This window comes from Maylandia zebra, linkage group LG15 (assembly GCF_041146795.1).
Source record: "Maylandia zebra isolate NMK-2024a linkage group LG15, Mzebra_GT3a, whole genome shotgun sequence".
NCBI lineage: Eukaryota > Metazoa > Chordata > Actinopteri > Cichliformes > Cichlidae > Maylandia > Maylandia zebra.
Genome location: NC_135181.1, coordinates 4,530,380 through 4,545,286, shown reverse-complemented (window position 1 = coordinate 4,545,286; position 14,907 = coordinate 4,530,380). Strand labels below are relative to the sequence as shown.

At 40.7% G+C, this 14,907-nt stretch overlaps 1 protein-coding gene across 3 annotated transcripts in view; it reads right to left on the bottom strand.

Annotated features, from left to right (window-relative positions):
* The window catches only part of plcb1l (phospholipase C beta 1-like), a 129,627-nt gene that overhangs the window by 40,512 nt on the left and 74,208 nt on the right, over positions 1-14,907 (bottom strand). For all 3 annotated transcript variants that reach the window (XR_013093092.1, XM_004542152.4, XM_004542153.4), the window contains exons 6-9: positions 12,682-12,735; positions 10,879-10,954; positions 6,311-6,411; positions 5,415-5,581 (exon numbers count right to left, since the gene is read on the bottom strand). Coding sequence is in view for 2 of the 3 variants with exons in the window: in XM_004542152.4 (XP_004542209.2) it covers positions 5,415-5,581; positions 6,311-6,411; positions 10,879-10,954; positions 12,682-12,735 (398 nt within the window). In the remaining variant the exon portion in view is untranslated. The remainder of the gene's footprint in view (positions 1-5,414; positions 5,582-6,310; positions 6,412-10,878; positions 10,955-12,681; positions 12,736-14,907) is intronic.

The window sequence follows — 14,907 nt, the reverse complement described above, 5'->3', positions numbered from 1 at the left end:
CTAACTGTGTATTTAAAGCTTGATACAGATTATTCTGTACATTGTTCATTTTCACACCTAAAGTTTATTTACTTTGGTCCAAATCAGTTGATGAGTTTGTAGACTTGTGTCTTTTTCCTGTGGTTTAGTTTCTTTTCACACAGAAAAAACAAGTAAACTCCAGGTGAGCTCAACTGCGTCACTGCAAACCACATGAGAACGCTCACTTCAGTTATTAGTCAGATGAGTCTGGAGCGTTAGGAACAAAAGTAAACTTGTCCAGAAAGGTGTTCTGGACAAGTCGATAACACAGAGAAACTCTCTGCGCATCTGTGCTGCTCTGCTGGATCGCAGAATAGAAAACACACCAGGCTACAGGAAGGTGTTTAGGTCACACTCGAAGCGTACACCTGGCGGTTGGGTCGATTGAGTTTTCACCACAAATGAACCGCTCTGGATTCCTCGGCCTCAGTCCAATTCCAAACAAACTCCAAAGCAGTTTGGGATCCAATAACTCAGATTACCTTGTTCACATCTGCACAAACGAACCGCAACAAGGAGGGAAAATATCAGAGCAGAAGTAAACTAAAAAGTGCAGGTGTGCTGTTCCACGCGCTTCACTGTTCACTGCAGTGATCATCTTATCTGCTTTTTCTTGAGTCATCTGACTCAGTATAGAGCTATCTGCCAAATCTTGCAGTTATTCTGATTTGAAGAAAATTTGCAGATGCCTAAAGTTTTAGAAATTTATTTAAAAGTTAAATCACAGAATTGTCTTGTTTTTCCAGTGGAAATTAATGGGCAAAGGGGCTGAGTGCCAAAGACAGGGTAAGGAAGATGTAAAGTACTGGCAGATGGAGTAACATAATGTTGGAATTTAATTTTCTTAATGAGATTTGTCACCGTGTTAAACATTAAGAATGCCTTATCCTTTTAACTGCACAAGCTAAAATATGGTGCGTGGCATATGGTGGCATATGTGTCACAGATTTTTTTCCCCACCCTTTGCAATGCCTTACATGAAATTTTTAACAAACTGCAACATAACTGAACATGGCTATGAGAACATTTGCGTGTTTTTGTCAGTCACTTTTTATAAAAACATTATTTCCAATGGAGGTGAATGGACTGGCATCCCCATTCACCTGTGACTTTAATAAAATAAAAGCAACTTTTGTTTTCTGTAAACATGTGCCTGCATTGTTCTCCACCTTTAACCTCCTAAGACCCGAACTGTTTCATGGCATGCATTTTTAATTTCTCTTTGCTATTTGGGCTGATTGGGACCTGATGAATGTAAAAACAGAGAATTACGTAATTTTTTAAACCTGCTTTAAATTTCGATAGAACAGCGGCAGTATAATGTCCTCTTAAGTGGATATCAAGCCCTTGTAGAGCAAAATTTGGTATTTTGGTCTAGACAACCTAAAATGTGATGTCCACATATGTGAGCGCCAGGTCCTAGGAGGTTAAAGCATTACAGTGGGTGTGAGACTGATGGTAAATGTCTTTCTTTCGTTTCATTTAGGGAAACTCGTTGTTTCCTTTAGGGCTGTCCCTCAATGTTTTCCTACTCTAGTTAAATACTGTGTTACAGTACATGCTTCTAATTATTAAAATTCAAGTCTGAAAAGGCTCCCTTTGCTCAGCAGGTAGATTAACATATAAATGTACTTTTCTCCATTTCAGGCTCCACTAGCTTCGGCTAATATTGCTATTATCACTAAGTAATACAGTGATCTGATGAAGCTAAGCTGCCCATGGAGCTGTTCCTTCCTCGTTGTTGATTGGTAGTCACGGTCACTCATGATAAGCTTTGCCTGTTGGCTGCCATCACTCAGCTAATCTTCACTGAATGTGCTTGAGAAAGTGAATAACACTGAATAAATAAGTAATAAGCGGTTGATGAAAAGCTCCACATCTCCATCCACACGAGATCATATTTCCATACGCATTACCATACACATCAAACACCTTGCCTTCATGAATTAAATTTTGAACATATAGTTGCTGCTCAAAGCAAAATACTTCCTCCACCTGCCTACACACACACACACACACACACACACACACACACATACACACACACTTACTTGAAATTACGCTAAATATGCTAAGTGATGCAAGCTTGACGGGTGCAGCAGGTCCCTCTGGCCACTTTATGCTAATTAATGCGGTGCCGCCCTCTGCAGAGTTGCTGGACTAATTAACGCTGGCTGCTGTCTGTGACATCTGAGCTCTGTCGCACTCAGCGTCTTACTCCCTGCTGACTCCCAGGATCTCCCTTCGCCTGGCTGAGGTCTAACCTTTGTATCACACATTCCGTGCAGACAAAGAGTTTCCCCATCTCTCAAGACATTTGTAGGTCAAACATGGAAAAATTGTGTTGACACGGCTGGGATTGTAATGCAGCCGAACCAGAGTGGGAACATACAAGTGCTACTCTCAAGGTGAAACCTGAGAAGAAATTCTACAGGAAGATTTGAGCCAAGTAAAACTTTAGCTACCGGTCACAATAACGGCTCATACTGAGAGGAGAGGAAATTGGACACAGAGATGGATTCTGAATTTCACCCGTAAGACTAGAGAGCTTCCTCTCTACCATTCAAGTGAATAAGCCAACTATCCACTCTTGAATTATGAAAAATTCTCCAAGTGTCTCGTTTCATTTTGTATTTCATTCATCTTCCTTCAAACGATGTCATAACATCTGAGAGAGCACAGACTGAAACAGTCACAGAAAGTGATTCAGCAGTGAAGACATGAATGAGAGGTATAAAATAAAAAAATAAACAAAATCTCCAAGTCACAAATGGAGAAAGTGAAACATTAAAACGTTTAATAAAGACTAAAACTCTTCACCATCATTAATACACACATTTCTGGAGCACATTTAGTTAAAGCATATGGTTTTCTGTTTATCCATCAACAGGGGGGCTTTTTACCCCGAGTTAAACACAGACTGCGTATCTAAAATTTTCATGCCACCTAAAATCCACGTATGTTTTTACGAACATGAGTGTCCTTGAAAGAGGAGAAACTATGTTTATGTGTATGTGTGTGTGTGAAGGTTGCATGTGGAGCTCTGGACCCCTCTGCAGAGCAGATGGCAGCACTTCCTCCGGCTAGATAAATACTTCACGTGGGGAAATCTGTCACTGGGACAGGGAAGGGCATGCTTCCAGAGAGCCTGGGACAGGATGAACACACAACATCACAGTATGAGCACATGGCTGTGATCAGAGTCAAACATTAGGCAGTCAGGATGGATATGTGTGCTTTAAAAAATGACTTTTAACTAATTTAAGGACCCGTGATTTATTCGGTCACATGTGCAAACAGAGTAAAGTAGGCACTTTATTCAGGGGAGATTATTAAAAAGACAAAGCTTCTAGTTTAGTATAGTTTCCATAAAATGTTTAGATAATCATTCTCTTCTTGCACCAAAGACATTTTTTTGAATTCCTGACACAAAAGCATTATTTAATCCTCCAGATCTCCAGCATAATGACAAAAAGTATTAATAAGCAGCTTTATATGGAAAAATGCTGTATTCTACTGCTCTGCCATATGGACCCCTTCGTAAAAACCACCTGTTATGTTCACTTGACTGCTTTCTTATCTTTTTTCAGCTTACTACTTACTCTCAGCGACTACATCGAGGTAACCATTCAAGCCACCGATACTTCTGTCGAAACCTTCACTCAATCCTTTAGTAAAATTTGAATTTATGTCGCAGCTGAGCTTATCACAGTTTGATTTGAGGTAGAAGTCACGTGACATACCGTTAACTTTAACTGCAAGTGCATTTTGTTTTTACATATAGATAGGCAAACGTGTTAACCACTACACTAACACACCAAAAGACAAACCTGAAAAAAGAAGATAAGAATTAGGTTCATAGTATCTGACTCCTGGAAGCTCTGTGATGAATTATCAATCTGTATTCCAACTCCTTCTCCACCACAACCCTCCTTGAATACGTAGCTAAGAAATCGGGTGCATTGATGACTTCCCAGCTTTAACAGTTTTTGATGTTTTAAGCCCTGAAGGAGAAAATATACTAACAAAACTAAACATATAGAGTAAATAATCTAAATACAGCTATAGATGGCATATTCAAAGGCAGCGATTGGTTTGACACTATGGGGAGAAAAATCAACCCAGCATTTTGCTCATAATAAACCGTACACGGCGTACGATAACTCATCCATTTTGGCACAGTTGTGTAAGATGCTTTTCTAGCACAGATAAAATTTGAATTGGCAAATATAAGACCTTGCTGCCTGATATCTGGAGTGTGATGTTTTCCAGTACTGGCAGCTCTGGGTCTACTGACACTTGAGACATCATGAAAGCACAGCATGTCCAGGAGTGCTGGCTCACCAAGACGCATCCATCTCATTTCTTTATATATTATTCTGTATCACTCCTAATACTCTAAATATTAAAACTAAAGTCCTTCTATTAATTAAGATGGTTGACATCTATATACAATTTAAACATGGGAATGAAAAAAAGAGGAGTGCGTTTAAACAACAACAACAACAACATGTTACCGCTTAGACAACATATAGGTCACATTAAGCAAATCAGCAATTAGGAAGCCAACACACATAATAAAGTGAAATGATAGCAGATCAAGAAATGGTGCTGAAGTCCTGCACATAAAACTAAAAAATGAACTGTAGGTTTATACGTTTTAGATTTACTGCAGTTTAATCCTTTGAAAGGAACCAGGCAAACTATTTATTGCCCTTTCAATTTTAGGTACAAAGCCTTGCATTATATTACACAGACAGATAAAGACATGTGAAGAAGAAAGCCTTTGCCAGAGTCTGGGAAAAACTGCTTCCAGTGAAATTAAAAGGGTAAATAGCACTTGAATAACTGATCGTCAGGAGGTGGGAAGGTTTTGGCACTTTGCTGGTCTGGAGCATTCAAATATGTGTTAACTCAATGCCACACTCCTCCCAGGAGTGGACATCCCAGAAAATTCATCCCAAGGACTGCAATACTCTGTATTCTCTGAGTATTGCAACTGCAATACTTTAGCACAAGTTGGGAACAGGTGGAACATTTTGATGGCGGTGATGTGTGTTTGACTGTGAGTGTTTGGTATTTACAGACTCCTCGGCACCCCACTATGTCCCCTCACTTGCAAAAGCTTTGGACACCATCCAGCAGTCTCTATGGCAACACCCCTGACAAATTTATTGGTGGCAGCGGCTGGAGTGCAGGGTTGGTGGAGGAGGACAGTGTAAAAACACACAACGGGCATAATGTACCGGTGTTTTTCCGATAGTTTTTACTATAAATCACTTGCTTACTATCATGAAGTCGATCTGTACTAAAAGGTGTTACGTGCATGTCTGTGTACACATAAGCTTGTCAGTGTGCCTGGGATTGTATTGACAGAAATTTGAGCCACTGACCTTTCTGTGCCAGCAAAGCATTGGGTTCATATTTGTCAACCAGCAGCTGGACCTGTTCTGGTTTGAGAGGAGGGTAGAGTATCTCGTTCAGGCGAGGGTCTCGCTGTTTACTGTTAATGAAATCTGTCATCTGCTCCACTGTGAGGTATGGTCGACTCTTGGCTCCCCTGAGCAGAGAAAGGAATGGGGCAGAAATTAGAAAAAATTAGACAAAACATCTTAAAGGGCTGCTAAGCAAGGTGTGGGTGCAAGGACGGGATTAAAAAATAGCATATGGGGAAATGAAACAAGGAAAAAACGATGGAGGGGAGGAGCTGTAATTAAGACGCAAAAAGACGCGGCGAGGCAGAGCGGCAGACATGCAAAACAACAGGATTAAATGTTGTGTTTTGAGTAAATTATGAGAATTCATTAAAAACGCCTTTCGCATCCAAGCCTGTTCGACTAAATTATCCTCTCCACATCCTCCTGGCTCTCCTGCTACCTCACTTAACTGTGATTAAAATACAGATTTATGACTTGGAGTAGCGTCGGTTGAGCTGGCGTGCTTCCTCGGCTGATGGTCTCAGTCTCTCTGGGCCAAAGGGCAGTTCTGCTTCTGCAGCACGAGAGGCCAAACCAGCTAGGCTCGAGAAGTCACAACCAGGGACATTAGAACACACTTTCCTGGGCTAATTAACGTCTTATAAATGGATAAAAGGATCTGGCTTGAACCTGGGAAACCAAATTTTCCTATCGAGGCTACAAATATGAAAAAAGCAACAGATGATTTGGGAAAAAAAATGTATCAATTGTGATTTTTTTGGACATTTTAAACTGGGAATTCCCGTATTCTTTGGAGGTGGAAAAGGTTATTATTACCACACAGAGAGAGCAGAGAGAAACACAGTACTTACACTTCAGAGAAGATGTGGTCCAGCTCAGGCCGAGGGCAGATGTTGCTCAGGAACATGCTATAGACCTCTGGAGTGAAGTCCTCCTGGGGAATGGAGTCATTCTGCAGCAGACAAAAGTAAGATAGGTGAATAAATTGCAGGCAGTAGTGTTCGGACGTACTGTGGAAGGGCAAAAGAAAAAAGTGGATTTAAAATGTACAAGCTGATAGATAAAAGATACTTTTTCCACAGTGACAGGTGCTCCGGAGAAGACTTTTCTTGCACGCCTCAGTGCAACAAAACTGTGTTTTTATTAGTTAAATAAAATGTGTTTAACTCTATTTTCAGTTTAATGCACTGATCCTAACATAGCCTTTACAAAAAGGCAATCTTTCATGTAGCATCTTCTTTATCTATGAGACGCTTACTTGTGCATATCTATGTAAAGTAATGAGTATGTGCACAGTAAAGTGAATTTTATATTTGTATAATCTTCGGATAAACAGAATTATTTAGTTTAGCCAATTTAGCTTAGCTCTACACGTTTTGAAAATTAGTCAAATCCCTTGTAACTGTTGCTTAAGAAAAATATATATACAGTGGCTTGCAAAAGTATTCGGCCGTCTTGAACTTTTCCACATTTTGTCACATTACAGCCACAAACATGAATTAATTTTATTGGAATTCCACGTGAAAGACCAACACAAAGTGGTGCACACGTGAGAAGTGGAATGAAAATCATACATGATTCCAAACATTTTTTACAAATAAATAACTGAAAAGTGGGGTGTGCGTAATTACTCAGCCCCCTTTGGTCTGAGTGCAGTCAGTTGCCCATAGACTGCCTGATGAGTGCTAATGACTAAATAGAGTGCACCTGTGTGTAATCTAATGTCAGTACAAATACAGCTGCTCTGTGACGACCTCAGAGGTTGTCTAAGAGAATGTTGGGAGCAACAACACCATGAAGTCCAAAGAACACACCAGACAGGTCAGGGAGGCCAAGAGGCCCATGGTGACTCACCTTCCAGCAGGACAACAACCCTAAACATAAAGCCAGGTCAACAATGGGATGGTTTAAAACAAAACATATCCATGTGTTTGAATGACCCAGTCAAAGTCCAGATCTAAATCCAATTGAGAATCTGTGGCAAGCTCTGAAAACTGCTGTTCACAAACGCTGTCCATCTAATCTGACTGAGCTGGAGCTGTTTTGCAAAGAAGAATGGGCAAAGATTTCAGTCTGTAGATGTGCAAAGCTGGTAGAGACAGACCCTAAAAGACTGGCAGCTGTAATTGCAGCAAAAGGAGGTTCTACAAAGTATTGACTCAGAGGGCTGAATAATTATGAACACCCCACTTTGCAGTTATTTATTTGTAAAAAATGTTTGGAATCATGTATGATTTTTGTTCCACTTCTCACGTGTGCACCACTTTGTGTTGGTCTTTCACGTGGAATTCAATTTATTCATGTTTGTGGCTGTAATGTGACAATGAATACTTTTGCAAGCCACTGTAGTAGTATTTCCTTTTTCAGGACCTCTTTCAGAGTAAGGTTGGACACATTGGAGCAAATATTCTAATTTCTGGAGCTAACTCTGTTGCTTATCATCTGGTTATTTGCGTCTGTGAAGTCAGACTTGGTTTCTCATATGACGTGTTCCCCTTCTGTTCTTCTATCGTGGTTTGACGAGGAAATATTTTTTACATCAGGTTGTGATGTCCTGAGAATTATAAATGCAAACTTCACTTCTGTACAGTTCCTTTTAAGCATGCAGTAGTCAAGTCCTACTTAAAGGATAAAAATTTGGAAGTGGATCTTCTGAGTGTTATTGATACTATATCAAAACTGCATCTTTGACTAAAATTTAAGAAAGGTTTGTTTATTTGTCATCCTTCCTACACGAGAACAATGTTTATGAGACCTTTCACAGAACTGAGTCTGCGTTTTTGAAAGTAACAAACAATATTCTGATATTCTGCAGATTCTGGTTGTTCTGTCTTAATTATGTGGAGTCGTGTGCTGCTTTTGACACTGTCGACCTTGAGTTACGCATGGAGCACTTCGAGCACTGTGGAGAAGTTAAGGGTTTGACTCTTAACTGGTTTAAACCCTATATTAAACAGTTAACATTGGAAAATACTCTTCTGCATTAGCTATTATAAAATCTGGACCTCCAGAGGGGTCTGTTCTTTATGCTTTGCACATGCTCCTGCTACATCAAATTATTCACAAGATAGAATCTCTTAATGATTTAACTGTATTTACACTTGGATCTTGGATATCACTGTGCCACAAGAAGGCTCAATGAGTGAATTTTGGATAGAAGAAACTGATGCCACATTGTTTGGCTCTCAGATATTAACTGAGAGGTCGAAGAATAACCTGGGCTCCTTAACTCTGTTTATTATTAAAATACAGGCTAACTTTGGGATAATCACATTAGAAGTTTCACAGATAAATAAAACTAAAACATATATTTTCAAGCCTTTGGAAACTGATGATTTCTGGAACTGTGACTGGTGGATTGGTAGCTACTGGTTTATTTGATGTAAACCCTGTGAGCCATAGCCATACCTTTTTAGGAACCTGTTTATTCTATTTTATTTTGGCGTAAAGAACTTTGGTTTTAAATGTACTTACTTATTATTAAACTTTCCCCGCATACTAAGAAATTTCATGTTGTGCAGACTTCCTAGTTAGAGTACTGCTGAGGTAAAGACATCTATCCACTAACTCACTAATGTGACTAAAAGAAACACAGATCTGTCATTCCATCTGCCGTCTTATAGTTGGCCCTCTTGAAGCAATTGCAGAGATGCAAATAACAAACAGCAAATGACTGCCTGCAATTTGCACTTAGCGTCAGGGCTTCTTATAGAGCTATCAGAGGCAAACGGGTATGATAAAGACACAGCGTGCTCAGCAGCAGGGAACAGCATTTTGCCAGCAAGAAACAGAGCAGAACCACACAGTCTTAGAAAAGACCTGGAAGGAGGGAGGTGAGGAAGGATGCACAGAAGTAGGGGGGATGCAGGTCAAGCCCTGTTGAGACTCAGTGAGTCATTCAAAAGACATTGGTGCGAGCTGGGCTGTGTATGTGCTTTTGCCTGGGAGTGTGTGCGTTTGAGGGATTAACAGCAATACCATTTAGCTGTAATTACTTGTGCAATGGAATAACAGCAAATCCCAGCAGACCTTCATACAGCAATCGGTTTTTACCTCCTGCTCTCTCTCCCTATGCTAATTATGTATAGCTTGTTCTGACTGTGGGCGTGTGTTTGTATTCCCGTGTGTGTATATTTATTTATTTATATATATATTAATTCGATTTGTGTTCAGAAGCCATTGATTGTAGCCAGAGTTGGCCACAATTCGCTAATCAGATTAAAAATAATAAGTAGCTATAATCAGCTGAGATTACATTTAAAATTAGGGTGCCATCAGATCTTATTGTACATGGTCAAAGGTTCTTTTATTGCGTTTTGAATACATTTTATATTACTGGCAGTTCTTCTTGTAATCGGAAGGTTGCCGGTTCGAGCCCCGGCTCCGACAGTCTCAGTCGTTGTGTCCTTGGGCGAGACACTTCACCCTTTGCCTACTGGTGGTGGTCAGAGGGCCCGGTGGTGCCAGTGTCCGGCAGCCTCACCTCTGTCAGTGCGCCCCAGGGTGGCTGAGGCTACAAATGAGGTTTTCCATCACCAGTGTGTGAATGTGTGTGTGAATGGGTGGATGACTGGATGTAGTGTAAAGCGCTTTGGGGTCCTTAGGGACTAGTAAAGCGCTATACAAATACAGGCCATTTACCATTTACTGGGAATCAGTGTTTCTGGGATTTGATAAGAAAACTGCAGAAAAAGAAACTGAAGCCCACTTGTATGCACACAGAACACCTGTGCTTTGCATCAGGTATGTTATATATTCTGATTTTAACCAATTGAAAATGCTGAATATCCAAAATGCATTTCATTTCACTACAGACTTAACCTAAGATATAACCTTTTCAGTGAGTAATTTAAATGTAAACACGTTATATGAGTTCAGTCACATCTGAAAGTGACCTGACCCAAATCCAATTAGCTTTACAGTGTGTTTGCCTTACTAGACACATATCAAGTGTGCGTTAAGAGCAGCACCGAACAGCAGTTTCCCACTTCTAGGGATGAAAATTGTTTGCTACTGTTTGAATACAGAGCACTGTTTGCACCTCTATGCATTAGGGTGCAGCGTCTCTCTAGTGGCATCTAAAAAAAGGTAGCGATAAAACAGCTTTTGTCATCTCTATTGCTCCCACTGGGTCTATTTGTTGCATTACAACCCAGGCTAAATCCATTCTGTGCTGGAACTCATGCAGATATCCAGAAAATAAGACGAATAAGCACAGCCGCAATCAGTTTGTGTTTTAAGAGATGAGTTGAATAGTCAAAACAGAAATGGATGGATGGATGGATGGAAAGATGAAGGCAACTGTACATAAAAGAGACAGGATGAGATGGAGACAGAAGCCGGTTCAGGGACGGAGGAAATATGAGGCGACAGTAATACTAGAAAAAAAACAGAGAGCTTCAGTATTTTGGAGTCTCACTCTGCCAGAAGGGAGGTTACAGCTTTCCAACGCTGTCTCCACTCGTTTCCTGTCTGCCGAGAACATCCTGAAGATACTGTAGGGAGACAAAAAACATGCTGTTATGAGTAATCACAGAAAATGCCACACACGGAGAGAAATTCTCACTCCTTTAAAGGCTGTGTGTCAAACGGATGAATTCGTCACAGCATTTAACTGACACATATTAAGATTATTCTGTGAAAATGTAATATTGTAGCAACAGCTTAGGAGGCAATGGAAAAAAATAAAAAGGGTGAAACTACAGGCCGGACAGAATGCAACACTAAAGACAAATATTAGACTCAGATGATGCCTGTGTGGGGAAAGAAATGCAATATAATAAGGGAGGGGTAGAAGATGGGACATCAGGATTTAAATACTGCAGTCTAACAGCCTTGCAATGAATTTTACATTCATAAAGGTTACGCAGTAAATTTCTGTTTATGCTGAAATAGTTGGAGAGCTACTGATTCAGCTTATTTGGAGCATTAGGAAGCTGTGCAATAATGCAGCAGCATAAATCTGTTCCTAATATGTTTGCTCTCATAGATAGATGGGTGGACTGAGATAAAATAGTGTAGTTTTAATATTTTTAATATTCACATTTAAACATGGAAAATATCTTGATTTTAATACTGCTTACAGTGAATTGCAAAGTTTTCCATGGCAAATGCCACTTGTGTACATAAAAGCGACAAGTCTTCATGAATGCGATGCCACACAGGCCCCAACAAAGATGAGGAAAGAAAGCTTCCCGGCAATGGTATCATTTTGCAAATCACACCAATTTTCATCATTGCTGTCATAATTTTTATTATCATGTCATTGTGCTTGTGCTATAAAGTCTGTCTCAACAGAAGCATCTTTTTTCTTGCATAAATAAACAAAAGGCGTGCAGATGTAATGTTTCTTTATGATGTGCGCATGTAAATAACGCAAAATGATCTCAAATCACATCACATCGTCACATCATCAGCGTCTCGGTTCATTTAACTCTGGAAAAACACTGCCGACAGACATCTGTGTTTTCAAGCTTCTGTCATCTGTTTTATTCCGGTGTATACAGACAATAAAAGTGATTTACAGTGGACTCTAGTGTCACTGCAGCCACAGCAGGACATTTAGGTCTGGTTCTGTTTTAATTGCTTGCAGAGGTATGCCTGCGCAGGTCCACCAGCACTTACTGTACGCTCAGTGGAAGAGCAGTATCAAGCTGACATTAGTCAAACTGACATGTCTTCCTAGCTAGGAGGTTAATTCCCTAAACAGCAAGGAGTGTCTCTCCCTGTTGACACCCACTGCTTTCCTCCGCGGCTCTGAGGGAGGTTATCATGGAGGTTCACTGCTGCCCGCCTGCCTGAAAGCTCAACTTGACTAATGGAGATGGAGAGAGGTGGATTTTCAATGAGGCGATGACAAACTTCCAGATAAATCAAACTGAAACTGAAATATACAAAATGAAATTCTCAGATAAATCACAAACTGACACAGACTAAAGTTTAAAAAATAATAATAATAAAAAAATCACATGGGTGAAATGGGCCCAGCGTGAGATAAATGAAAAGTGGTGATAAGGAGAACAAGAATGAATATTGTCATGACAGATGGAATGGGTAATATATTCTAATAAATATGCAAAAAACAAAGTGTAGGTTTAAGCATCTGCACGCTTAGAGAGAAGGCAAAAAGGCAGAGGAAACTATGCACCGATGAAAAGAGCAGAGCCGTTGTGGGGATGGGGGATGGGTGTGGTGGGGGGGTGGATGAGTCACACAGACTTACTTCTTGACGGGGATTCTTCCCTCAGGGTTTAGCTGCAGCTTCAGCCGGGTGTATCTGCATTGCACAGAGCACACATCAGCAGCAGCTCGTGATAGCAGTTTATTCAGTGTGAGTGACACTCTTCATCAGGTCTAATGTATGTGTGGGGGCTGTTTGCTTGATCTTACATGCGTGACTGACATAAATGACTGTCTGCCATGACCAGGTTTGCAGACTCGTACGTAATGCATCGGAAAGAGATAAAAAGCACGTATCCAAATATCTTAAAGTGGCTGACTGTGCATGAGTGGAGTTCTCTTTGCATACTGCGGATATATATGCCGGCGTTTACACGGGAGGTCAGAACTGTGGGCTAATCCCTGGAAGTCTTGAATGCTGGCAGGGCAGAGCAGTGCAGCAGCAATGCACAGGCAGCGTGTAACCTGGCCTATAAATAGCTCGGCTGCAACAGGAGCCATCATTGTAGGCTGGGCTTTAAGTGGCTGCTGGCTAATAATTAATATCCATTACAGTGTCCACTTGACAGAACTTGGCGACTGCCTCAGGCTAATAGGCTGGTGACTTTTAATTGTCAATTGGGATCAAAGTTTGGGGAGTTGTTGTTTTTTTTCTTCTTTTTTAAAAGCTGTAAACAAAAGTTTTGGTTGGGATAAAGTTAGCCAGTAGCACTGCATGAGGCTTTATTTTCTCTTTCTTTCTTTTTAAAGAGAATGATTGAAAGGCTCCCAAACAAGGAAGGGAAGAGGTGTTTTTCAATGCCCCCATCTGACTCAGAGATGCTTGTATTATTCATTATGACACTGGAGAAAGGGGGAAACAGATTACTCACTGTCTCCTTTTCTGTTTACCTCACTACTTTCTCTGTTCTTTTTCATGTTCCCACTCTAGCTAATCCTAGACGTTACTCATTTACTCATTTCTTCATTAGATGATGCTAAAGACATAAGCAGTTAGATGACGCTGCTCAACTCCAAGTTTCCAGACATAGTCACAGAGCAACACAGAGTAAAACACGCAGTTCTAACCCTGCCATGTTTGGTAATTGAGGGCTGTGTTATCCAAGGAAAGTATTCAATTATAATTGTACTGATTTCAACACCTTTCAGCAAGTGGTCATTTAAAAAACCTGCTGGGTTCTGTTTAGTTTCCTGTTGATGAGAAAGCTGCCCAGCTACGCCGCTCCTCAGAAAACCCACCACCCAAAATCAGTATCACTGCTTTAAGAGACAGCGATGAGAATTAACCACACGCGGAGAAACATCAACATCACTTCAGGGAGGCAGCATCCTCGCGCTGCAGCAGTGGTATGGCGAAGAATTGCCTTATTTGTAAGCAAGGAGTGTACAAGAACTGCTGCTGCGAGCAACCGACGTGACCGCGAGACCTGCTGTATTCAGTTCTATTCCACTCTATCTGCACTATGTGGTCGATGACCAGTTTTATTGTCTCATAAGTCAATTAGCTCCTCGGGGGTGCACGTTAATGGCTTCTGTTCACTGATAAACAGCAGACAGCTGGGAGTTGTCGGCGAGCAGAGTCCAGCAAAAAATGATTTGCGTTCATATTTACGCTCACTCTGCGTGAGCTTCACTCGGAATCAGAGGTGACACGAGGGCAAAGGACGATGAAAGCGGTCATGGACATAGAGCCACTGATAAGGATAATCAGTGATTTATGTAATACCCTGGAACTGACAAAATACTGGCTTCCTGTTTTTTGCCCTCTCTTCCTCTCTTTTCCCAATTCAACCCAAAGCTCAGCTCACCGAGTCAGCCTGGAATCTACTATATGTCACTACTGTAACACAAAACAAACACTACACCACCAAACAAATGCACACTCACATATGGGAAGCAATAAAAAGACAACTGACGCATGCAGGGTGTTTTATAAACTGGTATAAACATATTTCCAGCTGTTTTGATAATTCTGCTTTCGTCTGTTCTTACTTCCTCCGTTGATGTGTGAAAAATCAGGCTGCGTTGTACACTGCAGTGTGTGAACAATGTAAGCACAAATGTGCTTTGGTGAAGGTGTAAATGCTACATGATGGTTTCGCAAGATTTTTACATAACATTTTACCATTTTTGTTCATGTAAAATACATCAGGTCCCTAATGTGACTCTTGCTACGAGTGACATTTCTAGTGCTTGCAGACCCGATTTTCATATCTATCTTGGGGACTGTAGATTTACATTTTGTTCGAGACTGCTTGCATGTGCGCGT